At 39.6% G+C, this 26,690-nt stretch overlaps 1 protein-coding gene across 6 annotated transcripts in view; it reads left to right on the top strand.

Moving 5' to 3' along the window:
• Positions 1–26,690, top strand: part of how (protein held out wings) — a 360,598-nt gene that overhangs the window by 298,023 nt on the left and 35,885 nt on the right. For 4 of the 6 annotated variants that reach the window (XM_067136170.2, XM_067136172.2, XM_067136174.2 and 1 more), the window contains exons 3-4: positions 13,365–13,481; positions 22,750–22,893. In XM_067136170.2, coding sequence (XP_066992271.1) covers positions 13,365–13,481; positions 22,750–22,893 — 261 coding nt within the window. The remainder of the gene's footprint in view (positions 1–13,364; positions 13,482–22,749; positions 22,894–26,690) is intronic. The other 2 variants (XM_067136171.2, XM_067136173.2) reach the window with 1 other exon arrangement.

Here is a 26,690-nt window from a genome sequence, read left to right as displayed (position 1 = left end):
GTCGATACTCCCTCACAAATCGTTTAAAAAGCACAGTTTCAGAGCTGTCACGAAGTTCGTCTCAGAAGTAATGAGAGTTCGTATTGTCACTTCTCCAGCCATATAACCGTCTGCAAGTCAGCATTTGTTTCTCACTTTCAGAACGACAGACCGAACATTCCGCAGCCACCACATTGTGAAATCTTCTGCCTGACTACATAGCTACGTTTGAATTCAGAGACCACCTGTCCAGCAGACGTTCGCACTTGACGAAATATCTACCTGTCTTCCAAGAAGTTTTAGGATTAAAGAACTCCTGCGACACGACGCTCAGATAAGACAGTTAACAGTTAAGATTCATGTTAAGTATTAAGATCATCATCGTCGTCCTACCAGGAACCCATCCCATTTCGACGTGAAAAAAAAAAAAAAAACACAATATTGAGCCCCGCAGCCTCTAGTTCGCATACGCAGTATGAAAAACCTTGATCACAGAACATTTTTTTAAAAAAATTGCTTTTCGTCGCACCGACACAGATAGGTTTTATGGCGAGGAAAGGCCTACGAGTGGAAAGGAAGCGGCCGTGTGTGAAAATGGCAGAACAACATTTGGGTTGTGCGAAAAGCAGCTGCCTCTGAATAAGAAGTGCGAGCCTTTCAGGACAATAAGAACGCATTTTCAAACTCCACACTAGCCGTAGAGAGTCCTTAGCCAGTACCTTTATACTTACGGATTTCTGGAATGGTGAGATATCCGTCCGGCGGCTATTTGATTTGTTACAGTCGCTTACTCGATAAACACAACAGCAGCTGACTTACCGAACTGTAAACTGGAGACTCGTTGATGAGTTCCATAACTAACTCATTACATTCTACCCTCGCACTGCTTTGTTTTTATATATAACTAGAGGTATGATATTTTCGCATTAACTATAAACGCGACAAAAAATTTTTGAGTCGACTTTGAGATATCTTAACAAATTATATGATTCTGGCTAAGAAATCAGTGATTTTGTTTTCGCGAATTACAGGGAATTAAAGCGACAAGGTCAGTTTAAAGCGAAATTTACTTAGTTTGCAATAAGTGCGAAACTGCACCGAAATCCGTGGAAAATGACGATCTTATTCCAATATGACGTGTGTGAAGAGAAACAAGACAGAATAATGATTTCTCACTTTGGCCGAACTATCTCTTCGTATTAGTATTCTAGGAGATCCCTTAGTAGTATGGCCATGTAGGCTGAAAGGGTAATTTGTTATATAATCTTGATTAGGGCTATATTATTCTAATCAATATTACATAAGTAACAATGAATGATTAATCGATATTGTTTCTCTTTATTTATCTATCTCACAAAAATAATTCACAAATCTCACGAATTCTTTTTGTGAATAATTTTAGGAAATGATTAACACCTTAAAGCGATGGGGTCATCCCTATTTCACGATATAACGCGAAAAATTGTTTCCTTTTCGTGAAATCGAACATAAATTAATGCGAAAAAATAATAACCTTTCTTTTTATGGTACAGCAATCGGAAACTATCCCAGATTGTCTCGCGCATTTGCACATGTAATTCGTCGTATTACGAGCGTTCCTGCTGCGAGAATTTAGGATTCCCACTACTAGTGTAGTGTTCTTGCAGGCGTGGATTTCATTTTCGTACAATGTAAGGACATTCGGAAGAATTTGAGTATTGTTTGCAGATTTCTAATAAAAACATGCGCATCAGCAGTCTGTCACATGCTCTGAACTTTATAAAAATATAAGATGTCTACCGCCAATGCAAGTAGACCTACAGTAGTAGAGTAACGTTTTAATTATCTGTTATGCTCAATTAGGCCTGGTTGTTCTGGTGTTTTTTATGAATACGAATATAGTCACTGCTAAAAAGCTGATAAGACCCAGTAGCATAAAAGCGTACCGTAATTAATATTTGATCAAAAGGGGACAATGGAAAACTGGATGTTTTTCACCACAGGATGCAATATAAACCTCAACCAAACGCACGTTAATGTGGTCTGAATCTGTCTTTGAGTTCACGCTTCACTATACATTACAACAACATTAAGCTGACGATGAAAAATAATCGTACCGGGCGAGTTGGCCATGCGATTAGAGGCGCGCGGCTGTAAGCTTGCATCCGGGAGGCAGGTGGGTTCGAATCCCACTGTCGGCAGCCCTGAAGATGGTTTTCCGTGGTTTCCCATTTTCACACCAGGCAAATGCTGGGGCTGCACCTTAATTAAGGCCACGGCCGCTTCCTTCCAACTCCTAGGCCTATCCTATCTCATCGTCGCCATAAGACCCATCTGTGTCGGCATGACGTAAAGCCCCTAGCAAAAATAATAATAATAATAATAATAATAATAATAATAATAATAATAATAATCGTGGTCGTTATTAAGATGTTAACCATGTGGAAAGATGATGAAAGAACAAACCAAACCAAAAAGCAATATATTAAGTTAGTTGCCTATATACGGTACGGTACTGTGCATACGCCCGTCGAGCTCTTGTTCACAACTTAGCGGGCGATAGATCTGTTTTACGTTGGTGGAGTCGTGCAATGCAAAGCACAAAGTTAACCATTCGATACCGCTATACGATCAATATCTCACGTTCCAGAAACCGAGCATTAGTGTAAGATAGGCTGATGAACTGCCCGTTAAACAACGTTGGAATGTAACTATCATAGTAAGTAATAATAGCATTCTTAGTTTCAACGAGATGCCATCATTTCAGCTAGTTGTTTGGGTATTCCAGGGAATAAATTTGTTGATCATGTGTGTGGTTAGTGTACTCGACCAACTACTTCAGAAACACGTAACAGCCTCAAGAAGGGCATCCAGCCATAAAACTGAGCCAGGCCTACATGTGCGATCCGACGAAAGTGTGGGGAAGGCGGCGGATAAAAGAAGTCCTTGGTTGGTATACCAGCCGCCGATGTGACTCCTCTGATGATCTGGAACGGCGTTCACCCAGCCTTGTGAGGGCAGCTTGGTAACTGTCGTAAGCCAAGGACGCGTGACACGCCATGCGTTGTACGGAAAATCTGAATATTGGACAGGGCTCGACATTCATTGACTGAAGGGTCAGCGTTGAGGCCTTCTGTTCAGAGGTCCCGGGTTCGATTCCAGGCCGGGTCGGCGATTCTAATCGCGTCTGATTAATTCTTCTGACCCGGGGACTGTATGTTTGTGTTTGTTTCAACACTTTCCTCTTCATATTCAGACAGCGCACAACACTACCAACCACCACAGAAACACGCAAGGGTGATTACATCCCTCCATATAGGGTTTTGTCAAGAAGGGCATCTGGCCGTAAAACAGGGCCAAATCCACATATGCGCGACACAGATGTGGGACAAGCGGTAGATGAAGAAGATGGGGCTCGACACAGATGTGAAGGTGAGTCAAGGTGTTGCTGGCCTCACGCCAAATGGCTTGCTCACTCCCTAAGAATACTCTCGTACTCTTCTGCCAGCACAGTTCGTTTGATAACGCGAACCACGGACTAGAACTTCTTCGTTCGCTGTATTCTCAGAGGAAGTGATGAAGTCCACGTCTTTCCTTCTTTGTTATGCCTCACTTATTTAGCTGATATCGTTGCCTTTTTCTTCTCCCAAAATCTCTTGAGTGGCTATGTGGGAAATTGGGAGTGAAATTTGTAGATCCTAACGGATGTTGATGATGCTTGTTGTTTAAAGGGGCCTAAGGTCATCGGCTCATAGCAGAGAGGGATCTGCAGTGGTACATATAGAATAAGATAAGGGGTTTGTTTGGAAGTGTTGTAGGTAGGTACATTCAGGGAAACGAGGTGAACTGGTGATGATAGTACAGGGAGCTGAAGTCAAGTTGATAAACTGTAGTAGTATTCTAAAGAAAGGGATAGGTACAGATATATTTACCAGTTACTGTAATAGAAATTGAGTCATGGCTGAGAAGCGATATTATAGATGCAGACATTTTCTGTGTTGATATGATTTTGGGGATAATAAAGGCAATTGGTTAGGATATAGCAGGCCTACCATATCTGAAGTATGTATTTGATTACTGTTTGCATGAAGGAGCTATACCAAATGAATGGAGAGTTGATATAGTGATTCATAGACCACAGCCGATTCCTTTCACCTCCTTACTTAGTTTCATTCACCATCATTAATTTCATCTTCATTAGCTCCTCAACCGAGCCTGGCGTCGGGAAGAGCATCCGGCCGTAAACATGCCATATAAATTCATCACACTTTATCCCCGACCCCGTTTCAAGAAACGGAACTAAGGACATAATGATTATTATTATTATTATTATTATTATTATTATTAATGCCGAGTGAGTTGGTCGTGCGGTTAGGGTTCGCGCAGCTGTGAGCTTGGATTCAGGAGATGATGGGTTCGAACCTACTGTCGGCAATTCTGAAAATGATTTTCCGTGGTTTCCTATCTCCACACCAGGAAAATGCTGAGTTTGTACCTTAAGCCATCACTACCCGAGTAGCAAACCTGATCTCCCTTCTTATATCATGCCCCAGCTATTCTCAATTTTTTAATGACCTGAAGACTGTACCTCGATCGTTTTTATTTTCTTCCTTGCCTCTCATAATTTCAACTATTGATTACTGAGCAGATTATAAAGTAGTTAATCCTTCTTCATACTTTGGCAAGGTCGATGAGCTTAGTTCTGTCAGCTTCAGCATTTTCAAATGTGTTTTCCAAACTGTTAGAGTGATGAGGGATTGCAAGAACGATGAGAACTGTTGAAGCAGGTAGAATACACATTATAGGCTAGTGGAGCGGCCTCTCCTCTGAAGTAATGCTGCTTTTCTGACTCGACCTAGATTCAAACCTGTCCATCCAGTACGTGATGTGTGACGAGCGTCCAGTCCGCTGTAGCCTACGCTACACTACTTCGTGTTCTAAACTACTGCCTTTTTGTTTTTCCGAATATTTTAGGATGGAATAGGAATAATATTTACCTTCTTGTAACCGGCATCCTCTTAAGTGGCCATTGTCGGAACTGTGACCACTCTTCATGACCATCATCTGTTGGTGGTCTCGGTGCGTCTGGGGCAGAAACTACTCTCCTACAGGACATTGAAGTTGGTAGTGTCAGTAGAGCAACTCCTGTCAGACAAGAACATATTCAAAATTCAAACAAGGATTTACTTTTATATAGAGCTTCTAATGAACGAAGAGAGTAACCGGTCTCCATAACCTGCTAACATTCCCTGCCCAGGGACATCTGCCTGTGTAGGAAATATTTCGATCAGTCATAATCATTATCGCTGCTAACCACTTGGAAGGGCGGAGCGAGCTTGCCTCTTACCAGGAGGCCAGGCCAGGATCTGAAGGCTCAGCCTATGTGAGAACAATTGAGAAGCTACCGGACGGTGGGATAGCGGCCCCGGTCTGGAAAGGCAAGAACAACGATCACGCATCACTTCGCAACCTGCAGGTCGTCGAGCTGAGCAGCGGTTATCTTTAGAAATAGGCCTTGGTGATGATTATTGTTTTGAAGGGAAGTCTACAGTAAGTAAACGTCGACTCTTACAGAAATGGAAGAGTTTCGATTTCTCGAAGAATGCGGGTATAAATTATCAGAATGGCATGAAAATGAAATATATTCCAGACCTCGCAAACCGGGCTCAAAGAGAATAACGGTTGCCAAGGGAGGTCAGATAGGAGAGTTGGCACAAGTAAGAGAAATCACATCCGTGGTCGCGACATACTGTACGAGCTCTCCCAATCTTTAGAGACAGGTACATTTCTGTCCAAGATTTATTGTACACATTCAGTATTTAGGAGCTATGTTGTACGTAGAGCGGCAAGCTCATGCCATTGGCTGTTATCTCCCCTATCACTTGGTTGGCTCGAGGTGAAGTGTAGTGATAATGCAGGAAGGAGATGCGCCTATCAGGGCACATGGCTTCATTGATTAGGATTAAAGCCAATGAGTGCATAGTGCGGTATCAGTGCGCTTGTAAGGGGAGGTTGATAGGATAATGGCGAGTGGGGGAGGGCAGCCCCAGGTGACGATCAGCTATTGGTTGACTGTGGTCCAGTCGTCTTAGACTCCCATCGCACTTTATTGTTCTTCCCTAAGAACAAATTCGTAGACATTGTGTACCTAAACGAGGTTGCGCTGCGTTAACAGTATTCAGCCATTGTTTAGTAGAACATCGACGTTAATAGAAGCAGGACGATAGAAGTACTGTATATCCCATGCTACTCTTCGCCAGTCGCAACCAGTCAATGCGGGCGGATCAGTGCGAGCGCCAAACATTTACACATCTGAATAACTTTTCCACGAGAGAGAAAAGAAGACGAGATAGTTTTCTCTGAAATAATGTTATCTCATAATGTTATTGAGAGTAAATCATATAACTGCGACACGCAACAGTAAGAGGAAGTATAGCTTTGATTATGGTGTTGTTAGCAGCAGCAAAGAAAGAAAAACCCCACCTTATTTGTTGTATCAATCAATCAATCAATCAATCAATCAATCAGTCATTCAATCAATCAATCAATCAACGATCTGCGTTTAGGGCTGTTGCCAAGTGACAGATTCCCTATCATTTGTTTACCTAACCTTTCCTTAAACGTTTTCACAGAACTTGAAAATTTATGGAACGTTCCCCTTGACAATACAGTAGAACCTCTCTTACTCGAATTTTCAGTATCTCGAGGTAACTTCAATTTCCCGGCCGTTTGTCCTATTCTTCACGTGTTTTTATTTTATTGCTCGAAATTCGGTTATACGAATTTCTCGATCTCTCGAAGCAAGTGTTTCCTCCCTTCAAGCAAAAAATATGTACCCGTAAGTCGAATTTTGTACAACATTGACTGTGCAATGCAGCATTTGCAATTTGTGAGGAGGAGTTAACAAGTAAAGAAGGGTTACAGTGATACTGGTAGCTAATATGACGGGAACCGGAAAACAAACCTCTAGTGATCGGAAAATCGGCAAAGCCTCGTTGTTTTTCGGGTGTGAATTCATTACCGGTCACGTACGAAAGCAGCCCCGTGTACATACAGAGTCAGTCGAATATAAATGACAGTGTTTCACACAGCAATGAATGTTGTTCAAAAGTATGAGGAAGAAAAGAAGGTTAACAGTAAAAAACAGGAGAGACTAACGGATTTTTTCCAAATGTGTTAACAGAGGTATTATGTTTCTTGTTTCACTAGGTAGCCTACTTTATGAACTGTATTCTATCTTCTAAAAACTTACTTTAATAAGGGTCATAATTAAAGCGATGTCGTAATATACGAGTGTAATAGTGTATTTTTAACTGCTGTAAAAGTACTGTATTCAGTATAAGCCCGTAGATACATAGGATTCAATCATGCTCAAAAACGGTATTCTCTGTATCTCGAAATTTCGATAACTCGAAATAAAATTTAGCTCCCGCAGTGTTTCGAGATATCGAGGTTCCACTGTATTCCAATCCCTTATTCCTCGTCCTATAAATGAATATTTGTCCCAATTTGTCCTCTTGAATTCCAACTTTATCTCCGCTCAGTGTACCTACTGGGCTGTAAACAGAACACCCTCTGGGTGTTGTAGTCTAGATGACAAGGTATGGGTGCAGTGCAATCTAAACACAGTAGCTAGTAAGTTATATTACAACTACAAAATGATTATTTATGTAGAAAGGACGGCGAAATCAATTCTGAGCACTCTGAGATTCATTTTGGTCCATGGCATCATCTCTTCACGGAAGACGGTTTGATATGAGTTGTCGGAAGCACCTGAGCAGAGTCTTTCATCTCCACATTGCAACAAATTCAGATGCTAGGAGAGAGATGAGTGAAAGTCATAATAAATTATGCAATTCACTTTTAAGAATAATAACTTGTGTTTCTGTTTAATGGTACTTGTGACAAAGTACAGTAGGCTACTAGTTATAGGCCTGTGTTGTATAGTTTTTGAAATAACCTTCTTCTTACCGGACTTTTCCCAGTTCCTCGGAGTCGGCACTATGTACGGAGTAGGTCCAGTTTTACGGCCGGTTGCCTTTCTAAAATTTTCGCGAACTGCTTGCGTTTTAGTTTAGGGCGATCGATCGACGCCTGTTTAGAAAAGTGAACGGCAATCATTTTTGTTGCTTTATTTAAATTGCCGAGGACAGCTCCAGAAATAACTCTTGTGTTATTTTAAATTGATTGCAACCTCTCGTACGGTATACGTATCGACAGTTTGTGTCGGTTGTTTATATGATTAACCTCTCTATAGGGTAGGCTACTACTGGTAGGAAAGGAAGCCCTCTAGAATGCTATTTTAAAGCTACGTTCATGACAGTGCCGGGAACCGAACCAAGGTCAGCCTGACATGAGGCTGCGGTGCTTATCCCCAGACCATGAGAGAGTCCCTTTTCCGATACTTGCACGCGATTTTGTATATTTTCCTACTTCATGTAACTTTCATTGCTTCACAAGAAATGAAAGCTTCGAGTTTTAGTTCCAGTCAAGCTTATCCCTCCATGGAGAGTTTGTAATGTCATGACAACTCTCCAGCCCTTTGGTACAGCACTGCGGAGTGTTTCTTTATTTTATTTTTATTACCATTCGTTGTAAGTCATGACAGAGAGGAAAAAGTAGGACCAATGGCCTTGTTAACTCTAACGGCTTGCCAGTTCTTACTCAACTGAGCCATTAAATCATCACACTAATCCGCGACATGAAAAACGCGGGCTTATAATCGAGTTAGTGCTGTCCACAGTTTATTGTACTGGAGCCAGCTATCCCTCAAGGCCACTTGTGGTAGGAGCTAAATATGATGATTTAAATAACTCGGAAGAACCTGCTTTACTTCTCCAACATGGCGATCTTTTAACAACCAGTGTAAAAAAAATCTCATTCTGAATTAAAGTAAGGATCCCAGAAATCCTGTTATCAGGAATTTTGTTCCGTTGACCAACCAAATCTAACTGGAACTCAAAATGTCCCGTGTTTTCACTTAAGGTGCTGAAATGTATCTTTTAAATTCTTGCTCTCTCCAGGTCTTGTCCAGTTTTGCACACTTTTCCACATTTAAAGAGACTTTGGACAGCAATAAGGATATTCAAGTGTTGTTATTCTTCTGCTTGGTTCATAGGCTGCCACTGAAAGCATAATCTTGACAGGTGAAATGTACGTGGACCGAAGAGGAAAACCACGGGCCTAGGTTAGAACCCCCCTCCCCATGGAATGTTTACAAAAAGAAAATAAACAGAACCTGATACTAAACTAAATAAACATTCAGAGACATAATCATCGAACCAACAGATCGGTGTCCTTGTAATGACAAGTCATGCACGCACCTTCATAGCATTCTGTAACCGTAACCCATCGGCAGACCTTGTCTACGCTACCGAGGAAAACAGACTTCATGTAAAAACTACCAAGTCAGTTTTATTATTGAGAACATTTTATGAGGTTACTTGCTACAAGTTTTGAAGCGATATCGTTTGATATGAAATTCTTGAAAGCTGTTCATTCTTCCAAAAATCAAATAATCAAATAATTGAAGCTGAGGGCTATGACCGGCCCATGGAAAGCGAATGTTGAGGGCAATAACACCAGGTTTACCTCACATAAGGGTTTTCATTCTTTTTTGGTAAACTTTAATGTGAATCTCTTTTTTTATTATTTTTGAGCAAAAGTGGAATGTAAAAACTAGTAGAGCTACTAAGGTTAGCTAATTAGCTGACGTTAGTTTCATTTAGAAAATATGTCATCCTACACTATTTCAAGGCCTGTATGTGATGATGATGATGATGATGATAATAATAATAATAATAATAATAATAATAATAATAATAATAATAATAATAATAATAATAATAATTCTTTTTCTACCCTTTCCCCATACATGTGGGGTATCGCGCGCTAACTGTGTCGAACATGTGGATTTGGCCGTGTTTTACGGCCGGATGCCCTTTCTGATGACAACGCTGTATGGGGGGATGTAATCACTATTGCGTATTTCTGTGGTGGTTGGTAATGTAGTGTGTTGTCTGAATATGAAGAGGAAAGTGTTGGAACAAACTCAGACAACCAGTCCGCAAGCCAAAAGAATTAATCAGACGCGACTAAAATCCTCGACCCGACCGGGAATCGAACTCGGGACCCTCTGATGAACCGAAGGCCTCAACGCTGACCATTCAGGCCAAAGAGTCTGATTATAATAATAATAATAATAATAATAATAATAATAATAATAATAATAATAATAATAATAATAATAATAATAATAGTATACATCTTTAAACCCCAAATTTATAAACATAAGCCCATCATTTATGGTACTGCTGTGGTAGTGACACGTTTTGCATTTATGCAACGTTTGAAAATCTGGGATTCCAAATAAAAGTCAACCAGAACTCGTCTGAACGAATATGCCTGGTAGTATCTTAGCTGATGAGAAAAATAAGTTATCACTGAAAGATTTTGGTTGGATTAATACATGGGAACAATGTGTCAATATTTTGGACTTGAGACCATAAGGCTGAGTCAGTTTCTCGCTCTTGTCTTTCCTGTGTGACCTCCTTGGTCAACCCTTTTTCTCGACTAAGTTTAGGTTATCCTAAACTGTTCTTTAGTTTAAGTTACTGTGCTAATGAACAGAAGAGTAGATTTTCAAGCTTGTTGGTTGTTTGTTCTCTGTAAGCTCCCTAAGCTCTGCGATATTTGGTATTTACTGGACGTAAGTTGCGTCGCGATCACTTCCGTCGTTGGCTGCCAACAACTCCGTGTCGGTCACAACTCATGTACCGCTTACGAACATACAAATACAAATTCATTAGTTTTGCTCAATAAAATTAGCCAACCATATATAAATATTATGAGTACCTTCTCTTCGCAGTTAGCTCTGTGGATTTTTTGCTGCTGGCTTTACGTCGCGCCGACACAGATAGGTCTTATCGCGACGATGGGATAGGAAAGGCCTAGTAGTTGGAAGGAAGCTGCCGTGGTCTTAATTAAGGTACAACCCCAGCATTTTCCTGGCGTGAAAATGGGAAACCATGGAAAACCATCTTCAGGGTTGCCGACAATGGGATTCGAACCCACTATCTCCCTGATGCAAGCTCACAGCCGCGCGCCTCTAACCGCACGGCCAACTCTCCCCGTTCTGTGGATTTTAGAAAATGAAGCAGTATAATAATAATAATAATAATAATAATAATAATAATAATAATAATAATAATAATAATAATAATAATATGCTTCCATGCCACTTTAATGACGAATTCAGCTTCTCTCTTAGTGTTGGGCCGGGCTGAGCGGCTCAGACGGTTGAGGTGCTGGCCTTCTGACCCCAACTTGGCAGGTTTGATCCTGGCTCAGTCCGGTGGTATTTGAAGGTGTTCAGATACGTCAGCCTCGTATCGGTAGATTTTCTGGCACGTGAAAGAACTCCTGCGGGACTACATTCCGGCACCTCGGCATCTCCGAAAATCGTAAAAGTAGTTAGTGGGATGAAAGCAAATAACATTATTCTTAGTGTTGGATTTGCATTGTCATTGCTGATGGTAAAACCCCTTCTTTATTATTTTATTAGCGAAGCGTTTTAAATTAGAAGCTCAGGGAATAGAACAATTTCTCTGGGCCGATAAAATTGTCTCGCAAGCTTTGATACGATTCCATAGGGATCTCTTATCTGTTTCCATTCAGTTGGCAGTACTTACGGAACCGGAATTGCTCCCTCCTTACTCCTCAAACCCGTTCACAAATCCAAAAATTCGAGTTATCGTTTTGCCTTTTAAATATACAGTTTTCTGAAACAGCTTGAATAACAAGTTAATCAAATTCGTAAATGTTCACTTCTCAGGACTAGAGTTGTAGCATTTAATCACAGCTCGGTCACTTGCTATTTATGGATGTCCATAGCAGACTAAATTTACCGACAATTCTATGAATTTCATCAAGGCAAACTTCTGGCACTCCAGCTTTGTAATGGTTTATTTTTTATTTCATTTTTATGTTGGAAGGACAATAACTAGATCGTTTAGGGCAAGTGGTACTGCCACACTGGAATGTGCACGCCTTGTCTATCAGGATGTTTTATGAGCTTCAAATAAAAGTAAATCACTCTTTACTTTCAGCGAATAACATCGGCATTCTCATTGTCAGGCCACAAGAGATACCTTCTTAATAAGAAAGTGTCATTGAAACTGCTGAAGGAAAATGGTCGGAAATACATAAGCATGTACCCGAGTTCCACTCGAAGAATTATTCAAAATATTCTCCACAGTAGAAGCTAGTAATTTGTGGACCGGTATGGTTATATGTGCGCCATCTTCGCTATGATGACGTCACAGATTGAACAATAGCTCATCAATAAAACATGTAAATGCACGTCCTTTGCGTTCCGCCCAGTCGTGTCGATGTCACTGCTTTGCTGGCACATGTCCTCTGCATCATCTTGCCGAGCTATGGTGGTGCCGGCGTACGTAGTCTAGTGAAATGTTTGTTCACCCCTTTCCATTGTATTGTATTGATTAAAATGGATTTGAGTACGATTCCGTACTGAAAATGCCATGCAAATAGGGATTCAGTTTCAAGGTCGATACGGTAAATTCTGAGATCGTACCGTACTCAGTTCTAATTGAGTTCCGTGTAAACGCGGTTCGTACTGAGAACGTATTGAAATCGACTGTACGTACACTCCGTGTTTTTTTGAGGGGGGGATAATTTCCATAATTGAATCTCTACTATTCATCTTTCCTCATCGATATCTGATTGAATATTTACAGACAATAGAATCACGAGAAAATTACGAATTTTCACCCACAGAAGTGCCCTTAATAATTCATAATTACCGAGCTCGATAGCTGCAGTCGCTTAAGTGCGGCCAGTATTCAGTAATCGGGAGATAGTGGGTTCGAACCCTACTGTCGGCAGCCCTGAAGATGGTTTTCCGTGGTTTCCCATTTTCACACCAGGCAGATGCCGGGGCTGTACCTTAATTAAGGTCACGGCCGCTTCCTTCCACTTCCTAGGCCTTTCCTATCCCATCGTCGCCATACGACATATCTGTGTCGGTGCGACGTAAAGCAAACAGCAAAATAATAATAATTAACTTACTTCACTTTGCTAGGCCATTAAAAAGGCACGTATGAGCACAGAAACAGAACAGTCACGTCGCGATAGGTTATATCAGTATTACCGCGATTCAGTAACGATTATTTATGTCGATCTTACTTGCCGCATTGAATAAAATACTGAATAATACATGTATTCAGTACAGTCTTGGTAGGTTTACTCAAATCGATTTCAATGAGTCTATTCGGTGTGATTGTGCTGATTTTCAAATAATATGTTGTAATATTCTCTAGATAAATCGTTTAGTTCAGATGGTGTCTTCACATGCCGATAATTCTTTTATGTTGATATGTTTTCAGTTCAACTTCGTGGGGCGAATTTTGGGTCCACGCGGAATGACAGCCAAGCAGCTGGAACAGGAGACAGGGTGTAAGATAATGGTGCGCGGACGTGGCTCCATGCGGGATAAGAAGAAGGTACGTATATAACCAGAGATAAGGTAAATCCGGGACAGATGCCGCCCCGGTGGAGATGCCGCGTACACTGTAGCTAAAGGTTCCCATCGTTACAGCTAGATGGCAATATGTGTGGTTTTTCAGTTTCTAAAGAAGAACTACTGTCTGCGAGTGTGACGAAATTTGCTCGTATATTACGCCAATTATAGCCGATATCATGAGGCGAGTACATGTTTCCTCCTGACAAAGTTTTTGCGTGTGTTAGTTTATTGTATATTAAGTTGGCTTCAAATGCTTAAATCAGACGTTTTTAGTACCGTAGACGTAAGAAGCATAACTGTAGTTGAGAGTAAGCTAATTTTGGGCCATGATAGCCTTGAGGTATGAAAACAGGAGGGTGCGGCGTCTCTCCCTGATAGTTGGGAGAGTTGCCGCACAACAATCCGGCTGAGATGCCTCATTGCTATCAGATTCTACAAGCGATCTGGAAACATTCAATACTATTCAGAGTGTACCGGTATTTTATTCGAATATTTTATCGTCTCACGATATTTTTATTAATTTCATTGGTAACATTATTTTATTATATAAAATTATATTATTTTCAGCAATAAAAATTTGCGTCATGCCTGCCCAGTATAAAAGTAAGGGCACTGTTAAAAGACCTCAATGGGCACAGGAAAATTTAAGAGAGGCTGTTAAAAGACTGAAAGCCAAGGAAATACTGATCAGGGAGGCAGAATGATACTACAGAATTCCGGAACGAACTTAGAATACAGTCACGAAATCTGGAAAAAGGCTCTCTGGGTCCAGCAAGTATAGCTACTTCAATAATCACCGAAGTCAAAATGATATTCAAAAAAGGATGACTGTATCCAGTGTTTGAGTTACAAACAGTGACTGCATGAATCTTGCTCTAAATATAACGACTGTTGCAGCAAAATTGCTAGAGAACAAAGTTTTAAGAAACAATCTGTAAAAACTATATTAATAATAATAATAATAATAATAATAATAATAATAATAATAATAATAATAATAATATTTGCTTTACGTCTCACTAACTACTCTTTTACGGTTTTCGGAGACGCCCTGTAAAAACTTGTAAGAGGATAAACATCAGTTTTTGATTCAAGAATCCTGCCGTAGACATGTTTCCAAATTACTGTGTCAGGACAGAATTATATTCATTATGATTTTGATGTTTCCTTTGTATAACACGAGGGCCCCGTGGTGTAGGGATAGCGTGCCTGTCTCTCGCCCGGAGGCCCCGGGTTCGATTCCCGGCCAGGTCAGGGATTTTTTTTCTCTCGACCTGAGGGCTGGTTCGAGGTCCACTCAGCCTACTTGATTGGAATTGAGAATCTATCTGACGGTGACATGGCCGCCCCGGTCTCGGAAGCCCAGAATAGCGGCCGGGAGGATGCGTCGTGCTGACCACACGGCTTCGTAATCTGCAGACCTTCGGGCTGAGCAGCGATCGCTGTGCAGGCCAGAGCCCTTTCAAGGGTGTTAAGTGCCGTGGGGTTTTATATAACACAGTGAAGAATCCATTGCAAATGCACATTTATAGTAAATCGAAATTAAAATATGATTAATTTAATGTTGTAAATTATCAGATAGATTCTTTTACCATTGAATGATTATATTATGTGGATATAATTGTCTTGTAGTACGTTCTAGTGTTCGGTTATATTAAAGTTGAAGAAATTGGCTTAAATTTGATTTTGTCATTAATTATTTTACTTGCGGCATCTCTCCCGAGCAAAGTCGGCATCTATACCGGGATCCAGGGAGAGACGCCGCAGATGCAACAATTCCTTTGTTCCCTCCTTTCTCCCATTTACTTTCAATTGCCAATATTTTGTTCATCTCTGATCAAATGTACATGTTTTCAAATTATGCTCGATGGATTTGCAACAATTTTTAAGGTAAATATACCGAGATACCGTATAACAAAAGACATAAAAAGTGCGGCAACTCTACCGGAATTACCCTATTCCTGGACCTCAAAATGAGTAAGGTCCTTCTCCGAGAACCGACTCCATTACAACTTCCATATCTTAGTAATAAAATAGCATTGAGATTGGATTCTAAGAAAGTAGTTTTACTGCTATTAATAGGTAATGCAGTAATGAATTTTTATTTTAGATTCTTGTAACTAATTACACCCAGTAGGCTAAGAAAACATTCTGTGAATAGAGAAAGTGTCTCCATGATCACCTATTCGCCAGCACTGGGACGCCTTTTGGCTTTAATTATACAAGTTGGTGGTGGTGATTATTATTTTAAAAGGAAGTATAACAGGGCAACCATCCTCTAGTAACACTAGTCAGAGGGGAAAAATGGAAGGGTCCGACACTTCGAAAAATGAAGGTATCAGCCAAAGAAAGACAGGCGGATGAATGAAAGACTCCATTGGCCTAGCAAAGCTAATACCGTTGGTGTTGGAAAAGAACAAGAATTGACCAAGGGAGGTGGGATAGAAGGAGCCTGGCACAACTGGAATAATGCCCTCCAGCTGAAAGCCCCTGGTCCTACATTTAGTTGCATCTTTCATCAGGCTGGGGCTGATAAGTTCACCTGCATACACCCCAGCATCAGTGGGTAGGGTCTGACACATCCCACTCTGATGAGTCTAGTGTCATTCCTAAGACAAAATGCTGGTTAATAGAGCAAATGCCTGAAAAGCCTTACATCTGATATGTTTTTGACAACTTTGGCAGTCGCTTTACAACAACAAAAAGTGCTAAGAAACTTTCCCTTTGTTCTCCATATATAGTCATTAATTACATTTCTTGAAGTCTGCTTTTGAATGTAGGAATTATTTCTACCATTAATATATTTAATAATTGAATGACAAAAATATGGCACTTGTGAAATGGAAGCATAGTCCTGAACCATTGTGATGCCAGTGGAAGAAATCAGTTGGAACAGTTTGCTGTTGAATACTTGCATGGTAACTTCATGGTCAAATGAAGAGTTGAAGAGTGGGCTTTTTTGTCAGAATAATTAATTCCAGTTTGGTAGTTCGAGGGAGCCTTTGTAGGAAAACTATGTTTTCATGACTATGACTTACCCTCTTCACTTCTTGAGGGAAAGGGACAACTGTCCATGCGACACCACAGTCTTAAACTACAACATCTATCTTATCTAACTTCAGTTTTAGTAAGATTCTGCAGGATTTTGAGCAGTGGTTTAGTGCAAATTAGTTACTTCTTGTTGGGAACCCTGATTGTATGAAGTCTGCAGATTGCCATGATTCACGTGTCTGTACTTCTATATATTGATGGATACTAACTTTTAAAATGTTGCTCATGAATTTCAGTGTGACCTTTGTACATTAATAAATAAATAGAGATTAATTTGAAGTTAGTATTCTATCTCCAAAGTTGGTAATTTGTTTAAATTGATGTTTTCATGGCTCATACTTGTAGACATGATATGGGCGTATGCTGTGTCAAGAAAACAAGGTGAACTTCTTTACATTTTGCAAAGAACTTTGCTCCATGTCTTCAGAAGAAAATTTAAATTGTTCACAAGGCCTCGATGTGGAAGAAGGCGGGAAAGATTGGAGGTGGAGTAGGAGAGCTGGCCACCATGTTGAGTACTTGGACTGTGTTTTACGCAAAAATAGATTGTCCTCTAGATTTTGCAAGTAGGACGTTAGATTGCACCCAAATTATCCTGCCATAGCTGAGTGTTTCAAGAGAACAGAACAGTGGCAGAGGTAATGAGACACGTCGTGTCGCCACTCTACTACCTACTGTTGATTAGATGGAGATCTCACCATGCCCCTAACTCGTGGGTGAGTTCCAGTGGCGACTCATCAAGTTTGCTGATGGGAATTCACGTATTCAGTTTTAAGAAATAATAACTCTACTTCAGCTTTTTTTTTCGTGCATATTAACTCGTTAAATCAGGCCATACAGATAAAATAAATGCCTGACCTGAGCCAAAAAACAAAAAAAGGAAGTCAGCGGTGATGCTGCTGAGATCCCTTGGTGGCCATGATCATTAAGGCATGAAGTCTATAGGGTCTGACACCGTGGTGAGCCGGTTCTAGTCCCTTTGGTTGAAAAAAATGTTCATCTTCAGAATGTTGGCTGGCAGGGTAGGGCAGTTTCTAATCACTAAATTGCGAGCCAAAAACCTGGATTAAATTCCAAACCTCTCCGCAGTGCTCATATGAAGTGAGGGCATATGACGCTGTTATGGTGATTTGTCTCTTGAATGGGGACGTAAAGCCTTGAGTGGACCCCTTAGTGCTATTTGACAGGAGTAGGCTATGTGCTAGCACCAGGTTTCACCCTCTTCCTTCCTACTATCATATATGATGTCATTCATTACATCTCATTAACTCCTCTGATGAGGTTGATGTCAGGAAGGGCATCTGGTTGTAAAAACTCACTACAAAGATTCATCTCACTTCATACCTGACCCTGCAGAGAAACCGGATGAGCAAAAATAAATGCGTGGCTTGAACACTCTACAAAAGTGTTACCTTTATGAGATCAGTCCTGAGAAATGTTCAGAAGCGGAAGCAGCCTTCCCAAAACTTCTTGGGGAACTCTTAACACTGTTTTCTTCCATTAGAAAATACATGTTTTAGGCTGTCATGAATGTATACACAATAGCACTGGATTTCATGAGTAGGCAGAAACCTGCAGCTAGTGGAAACAATTTTCATAGAAATACTTTGGCTAATTCTTCCCCAACCTTTTTAAAGTGCTCACAAGAGATGAATCCTGCTTTTGTTCTGCTGGTTCCAGGTATACTTGGAGATGAGGATAGTGAGTGTGAGTAACAGAGATGGGAAGTGTACGAGCCACAACTTTCTCTAGTAATTTCTGCATTTTTATTTTAAGTCACATTTTCTCTATAACTCTCAACACTTGCACTCCACCTAAGGCTATTTTAGAAGCTATTGCTTGTTCAGTTTGCAGAATGAACCACCTCTAAGCTCTAAGCCAACAAAGCCAAATAACCAGCTTTGTTTCCTGATTTTATCCTTAGGAAAAAAAATCAGGAAAAGAATTGGCTTCTTAGTGAAAGGGAATTTTTTTTTTTTTTCCAAGTTGCTTTACGTCGCACGGACACAGATAGGTCTTGATGGCGACGATGGGACAGGAAAGGACTAGGAGTGGAAAGGAAGCAGCCCCAGCATTTTCCTGGTGTGAAAATGGGAAACCATGGAAAACCATCTTCAGGGCTGCCTACAGTGGGGTCCGAACCCACTATCTTCCGAATACTGGATGCTGGCCGCCCTTAAGCTCGGTAAAAGGGAATTGAGTGAACCCTTGAACCTAATGAGAAGTCCCTACAAGCATTGGTGCTGACAATCAATGAAGATCAGTATTGCTAACCTGGTGCAGCCCCTCAGACGAGGGTAAGCAGTGTCTGACGTGGTGAAGGTTATTGTTGTGTACGGTGTGTAAGCTGCACAAATGTTACACACAGCATAAACATCCAGTCCCCGAGCTAAGAAAATGTTTACGATTAAAATTTCTTATCCTGGCTGGAAATCAAATGTGGTCCTCCGAGGATCGAAGGTCAAGACAGTAACATGTACCGTGATGGGTGATTTTACTTAGTTACTGAAATATCAGGTTTGAAGTGTATCATTTGGCACCTACTTGTACTGTAGGTTAAACTTGGTGGTCCATCTCCCTCTGCAATAGTGTTTGTGAAAACCTGTCCTTTACTGGTTAAAACTGAAATAGGAAATAATAGCCTGTTTATCACACATGAGCTGATACCATCCTAACCTTTAGCTGTTTGTATTTTTTTCTTTCATTCAGATTTAGTGTGTGAAGTATGTTGAATGTGATCCAGTAAAAGACCAGTTGGTGCTGTTTTAAACTACTCAAACTCTTTTAACTATAAGCCAAGAAATCTGAACATCAGTTGCAGTTGTGTTAGTTATAGTTTTATAGAAATCAGTTATGCCCAGACATCCTAATCTAAAGATGTGTTCTTATTCCAAGCTGCATAGTGGAAGATGTGGAGCAGAACTATCATGTAAGTATCGTTCAAGTATTTTACAAAAATGGATATAACACTGCAGGAGAAATGACTTACCATTTTATTTATTGCGTATTCTGTAAGTTGAATGGAGCATATTTCACTCTTGCAGTTAGCAGTTCTGTTTTTCACTTATTTCATTGTACCATCACCGATTCACTTTAGTATTTCAGATTCATCTCTTTGCGATTGTATGTGAAATTTGTGGTGGACTGAGCACAGTGAGGACAGATTTCATTCCACGATGTATGAGGCCTCACACCACTCTTTTCTTGTCTGCATCATGCAGCACTATGAATAGTGAACCTCTATAATTAGTTTTTACAAAGAATGTGTTTTAGCCTTTAAATTGTATTGCAGGCTGCCAATTCCAGATCAGCAATAAGAAAGTAAAACTGTCTCCATACAGGCCCTTTGAAATGTGGAAGATAAAGGCTTCTAGAGGGTGGCCAGTTTTTTTTTCTTGAGTCGCCTTTTCCCCTGAAACTAATCTAATATTAATTTCTATTGTAGGCTTAATGAACCTGAGGTCTTCAACTTCTGAGAGGTGAATTACAGTACATCTTGGCTCATTGGGCTTGGTCATCCTTAACAAAGGATCTATCAATACGGTCATATCAAAACCAACAACGAAATTTTGCTGAGAGGATGAGGGGACCATAAGGAAGCAATGTAAAAGAATTCAGCTGCCATTTTGAGCTGTAAGGTCCTGAAATCTACAAGGAAATGTCTAATAAGATTGAAATGCGTTAGCATATAGCTGGACATGGACAGCCCTGGTGACCAGCTGAGGCGAGCTTGTTACATTGAGCTTTCCTTGCCGGGAAGTTAACGTATGTTCCTTTGAGAGAGCAACCAAGAATCAGACTAATATTTTAGAGTATGCATTACATTATTTGAGTGAGAAAGGTTTCTCTTCTTCCCTTGAAATACCTTTGGAAGAAAGGGAGATGGGTCGACATGTGATCAGACTAATTGAAAATCATCCCATGGATGCCAGCATTGTTTCAGAGTTATGTCTGAAGAGAAATATTGATAGTGAAAGTGATAGTTGAAGCAGCAACACCTCATCTGCATCATCTGTAAGAGAAGACAGCACACCATTGCCAGGTACAAGTGGAAGAACTACTTAGAATCTGCATCAGTAAGTCCCATTGAACACATGAAATTGATGTATAAAAGAATATTTTCTCGCTTTGTGGAAGCAAGAAGGTTGAAGCAGAATGTCTGCGATGAAGACCTGTTGTTGTCTTGTTCCCTGCCTACTCCTTTGTTACATGGCTTACCTGCTTCTTCCAGATTGTTCTACAACAGACATTAGATATTTATTTCCTTGCCTGAGGTCCTAAGTGAACTTTAAGACATCATATCATGACAAGAAGATCATAACCATAAATTTTATTATTCCTGCAACATTGTCTTTGTCTGTTATACATGTTTTAGTTATCACATAATCTGTTAAATTTATTTGGGAGAAGATGGCCACTAAGTGACTGAAACTAGCCCAAGACTTATATAATATCAATTTACTTGATATATTGTATTGTCACTTATTCTTATAATGAAGACCTGCGACTGTGGGTCTTGGGAATTTCAAGAGAGATTTCAGTGGGACAATAATTTCAGCGCATCTACTGATCGATTGAGTTGCTTCAAGAAAAAGTACTGAAACAAAAGTAGAAAAATCACAAAATTTGTATCCCATGCATATCTGCAAGCAGAAGAGAGAAAACAATAAAGTCACAGAGAAATTTGTGAAAGCAGTTACAGAGCAATTTTTAGATTACACCGCTTCTTCAATATACATACAGATAAGAGTGGTTTTGTGCACGAACTGAAAGCAAAAAGGACTCTCATTTGTTGGTGAGAAACATAAGAAAGCAGTTGCTCAATCAGTTAATTCTTACACAATTATGTCTGTTGTTAGTATGGCCGGTATTCTTTTCTTGAAATTTTTCATTGTACCACAGGAGGCAACTGGAACATTTGGTCCGAGAGTTTACAAAGAAATGTTTCATGCCAAGAATATAATTGTAACAGCCACAAAATCAGTGAAAATGGGAAAAAGAGAATTGAACTATTGTTTAAAGAAGCTTTCTTTCCATTCACGAACACAGGTGTATGCTACTGGTAGATTCCTGGACTATTTATAGGGATAAAGGCTGCCTTGACAGTCCTCCTGGCAAAAGTATAAAAATTCTCCAGATTCCTCACAGCACTACTGGGGATACACAGCCCATGGATAAATTTTTTGCCATTTAACAGACATTATGCCGGCTTGTGAAGACTTCTGGTTTGATGTTTTATCAGAGAAACAGCTGAATGGAAATGCAATCCTTCATTCATTTTCAATTTTCTTCTATGCGGTTCAAGGACATGATTAAAAATTCATGGTTCACAACCAATTACATAATGGAGAAACTTCCTGAGGTCAAAGTGCTTGCAAAATATTGCTTTCAAACAAGTAGGGAAAACTGATGAACAGTGTGGCCTAAAAATGCATATTCATTGTGCATGGTGCCAAAAAATACTTGTGTTTTTATCATGCGATTAACACGCCTCATTTAGGTTTCACATTCGTTCCCTAACATTAAAGTTAGCTAGGTGTGCAGTAACCTGCCAGTTTGTTTTATCACTGTCCAGCATAACTGCAACTCCACTCTGCTGTGCAAATGTTGTCCATTAGCTGTGATGTCATACGGATTTTCAATGAAGATTTCGACGCCTTCCGGTTCAAAATGGCAGCTAAATTTTTGTACATAGCTATTTTAAGGTCTCCTCATCCTCTCAGTGAAATTACATCGTCAGTTTCAATATGACCTTATCGATAGTTCCCTTGTAAGCACTCTAGGCAGCCTCCAGATTATTATAGTGCAGATCACTCCATGACCACTGTGTCAAGTTCAAAACTGGAAGTCTTCCTAGAGGGGGCTTGTTCGACTGGCCTCAGCGGTCGAGGTATCTTCTAGAATATCATAGTACCATGTTGTTGAGTTCTAAGCTTGGTAAAGAGGAGGAGGATCTTCATTTTGAGAACACTTAGTGCTCGGCAGTGGTGAAGTGTGGACATTTTGGGATTGAAGTGATCGAAGGGAACAAATAAAGTGGCACACACACCACATGTCAATTTCAGTTTGTTTCCAGTATTACTTCGTCATTGCACTATGCTCAGACTACTTTGGACCCGGTTTCCTTTTAATTCTTAAAACTCGTGTTTCTCTTCTTGGTTGGTTCTAGTTTATATGCCAGTGTGTGGGTGTTTCAGGAGGAGCTGAACAGAGGTAAACCCAACTGGGAGCACCTGAACGACGAGCTGCATGTGTTGCTGACCGTGGAAGACACGGAGAATAGGGCCACCATCAAGATGGCTCGCGCCATAGAGGAGGTGAAGAAGCTGCTAGTTCCCGTGGTGAGTGGATTCCAACATAGTGCCGGTTCATCTGGCAACTTACTTCCCATTTAAAATTCACTAACTGACATTTACACTTAAAGTTTTCCTCATTTATCAAGTACAGTCGAACCTTCATGTAACGAAGATCGATATAATGATAAAACCACTTCTCCTGTGGATCAGTGGTAGCGTGTTCGCTTCCGGATCACAAGTAGTGGGTTCAAACGCGGTAGATGTAGTTGAATTCTTGAAGGGTGGAAAAATGTCCATTTGACACTCGTACGATGTCGGCATGTGAAAGATCTCTGGTGTCACATTTCATGTTTAACTCATTAAAACTCAGCCATAAACACCCAAGAGAGATTCACTTTACTCTGCCATCTACTAGGCCTAGAAAAAAAATTGAACATCGAAATCGACAAGCAAGCAGCCAGATGGCGTCAAATTAAAATGCTTGCACACGGTTGCTGAGGCCATACTATGATTATTATTATTATTATTATTATTATTATTATTATTATTATTATTATTATTATTATTATTATTATTATTATTATTATTAGATCAATTTAGGAAGGCTTGGCTTGTGCCGGTAACATAATGGGCTGACTTGGCCTAAGCAAGGAGTCACCCTCTTGATTATGAAACTATAGGTACATACACTGTATACCTACAAATATTTACAACAGAAATAATTTTAACATATACATTTATACAATAAATATGCACAGATGACGTCGCTAAACAACTTCTTTTCTCCCTATTTTGCGAATCTGTTCTTCAGTATTTCTGGAGCTGCGGTCTGGAACTTGCTGTTTGGCGTAAGTCAGAGAAAAAGTCGTTCCTAGAAACTTTCTCACAATGTTTCAGGTGCTCAGGAGGGTGGCTTTCTGTAGTTCAACATATGTGTGATGATGCATAGAATATCATAGTAGCACATTGTTTAGTTCTAAGGTTGATGAAGAGGAGGAGGATCTTCATTTTCGGAACACTTAGTGCTCGGCAGTGGGATTGAAGTAACAAAGTGGCACACGCAGTGACAGGTATTAAAAGAGTTTACTATAAACAGCTTTAGCAAACCCGTCCGTCTGCTCTACTGGACAGATTTGCTTAATTTTTTTTATTCTCTCCGGAATTTCCTGCCGGTGAATCATGAAGACATTGATAGGTCTCTTAGTTCAGCCAAATTTGAGTATAATAGATAATCAAATTAAAAATCCACCTTTTCAATACTAATATTAAACTAAATAAGTTATAACATTTACTTGGAACTAGTTTCGACGCTGTGTTTGCGTCATCATCAGCCAAAATGTGGGAAATAGGCAAGATGTAGGCATTTATATTACACAAGGCGTTACATTAAACAATACACATCTTATAAGGAGATAAAAACAGGGACGAATATAGAAACAAATGAATCGTTGAGAAAACAAAAGTTATACATATTAAAAATAACCTTAACCACATATCTTGCAGTGCGAAAGTGTTCTTCTTGAATGATTCCTGAATATAAAAACACACGCGCACACATTTCTGGAGAGTCAGCAGGCAGGACAAAGTAAAGTGAAACCTTAAGAGTTCTTCTGAGAAGAGTTCCTCATTTTTTCTATGTTCTGACTAACTAATGAAGTCTCCCTTGAGTTCCTGATAAACATACATAACAGGAAATTCTCCTTCACTCTCAACAATAGCTCTAAAGACCAACAGTAATTTTTTTTTTTTTTTTAAATATTGTGCAGAGACGTGAAAGCATGATTTTGAACATGATATAACTCCTTCATATAACCCAGTTTTTTAATACAAGGTGTTGCATTAAATAATACACATCTTACGAGGAGATAAAAACAGGGACGAATGTAGAAACACATGCATCGTTGAGAAGGCAAGTTATACATATTAAAAATAAGCTTAACCACATAACTTGCAGTGCGAAAATATTTGCCTTGAATGATTCCTGAATACAAAACGCGCGCGCACACACTTCTAAAGAGCCAGCAGGCAGGAAAAAGTAAGGTGAAACCTTAAGAGTTCTTCTGAGAAGAGATCATCATTCTTTCTATGATCTGACTAACTAATGAAGTCTCCCTTGAGTTCCTGATAAACATACACAACAGGAAATTAAACAATATACATCTTACAAGGAGATGAAAACAGGGAAAGTTATACATATTAAAAATAACCTTAACCACACATCTTGTAGTGCGAAAATATTCGTCTTGAATGATTCATGAATACAAAACACACGCGCATACATTTCTGAAGAGCCAGCAGGCAGGAAAAAGTTATGTGAAACCTTAAGAGTTCTTCTGAGAAGAGTTCATCATTTTTTATGTTCCGACTAACTAATGAAGTCTCCCTTGAGTTCTTGATAAACATGCACAACAGGAAATCCTCCTTCACATGTGTGCGCGTGTGTTTTTATATTCAGGAATCATTCAAGAAGAACACTTTCGCACTGCAAGATATGTGGTTAAGGTTATTTTTAATATGTATAACTTTTGTTTTCTCAACGATTCATTTGTTTCTATATTCGTCCCTGTTTTTATCTCCTTATAAGATGTGTATTGTTTAATGTAACGCCTTGTGTAATATAAATGCCTACATCTTGCCTATTTCCCACATTTTGGCTGATGATGATGCAAACACAGCGTCGAAACTAGTTCCAAGTGCAAATACATGTTATAAATAAATATAACATTTTTGTATTGAAAAGGTGGACCGTTTTAAGCTTTTCCTAACATCCTTTCTCAGTTCAATACGGACAAAATGAAATTCCTATGTTTAAATGACTTAGAACTGTAAGATTCTCAAATAAATAAATGTCTTGTCATAAATGAAATGTTATACAAAGTTCGAACCACATATAGAGTTTCCCTGTAAATATGACAGTCACAATTAGATCGACACTTAATTATTTTACTTATGATAGAATCTTGAAAGTCCTGAGTTCTACTTAGCGTAGGAAGATTCTCAATTTAAATAAAAGGTCTTGTCACAATTGAACAGAAGCAGAAATGTATACAGTTTGTTTTTCATGAATAATTTTAATGTTTATACGCCTTAGACATTATCTGGGAACACCTATCCAAGGATAACCTAGCTACACTAGAAGAAATGAAGCCCATGTATCTTAATAAAGTTCTCCGCTGGGAAAAAATGCTCCTACGAGACCGACCTATGATCTCAAGAGACAACATTTCTATATAGGAGAACTGCGATTAAAAATACTATTGCCTTCTCCGACACAATAGTAAGCTTTACATCAACAACTGCAAGATAAAATTTATTTCATTGGATAAAAAAGCAAATACATGGATAGATTTTTGCCATACAGACGGCATCATGACATGAGAATTGATTAATTCTAACTAGGAACTGTAGCATACCATAACGCGCTTTTATTAAATGTTCATAAAACCATTGAAAGGGGCAGGCGAAACAATTTGACTATGGCAAGCATATCAAGACGAGCTATCTGACTTATTTATAATGAATGCTGCTGAGCAGCATGGGTCCTCTAGTTATTATTATTACCACATTAAGAGATATTTTTGTAGATCGTGGGAAATTTCCTACCTTAATGACATTACTGTTTACAGTGATTAAAGCAATTTCAGAAACACCCTGATGTAACATAATGTCGCTTGATCTTAAATGGTTTGGAGAAAATGATAAGCTGGTCTAATGCATTACATTTTTCAATATGTAGCTGAACTACAGTATGTAAGTTCCCTCAGTACAACAATAATTCTGATTGCTATGATTGCTTGGGATTTGACTGTATTGATACAGTGGAGAACAACGTGTCTTCAAAT

This window comes from Anabrus simplex, chromosome 1, assembly GCF_040414725.1.
Source record: "Anabrus simplex isolate iqAnaSimp1 chromosome 1, ASM4041472v1, whole genome shotgun sequence".
Lineage (NCBI taxonomy): Eukaryota > Metazoa > Arthropoda > Insecta > Orthoptera > Tettigoniidae > Anabrus > Anabrus simplex.
This window is presented reverse-complemented; position numbering and strand designations above follow the sequence as displayed.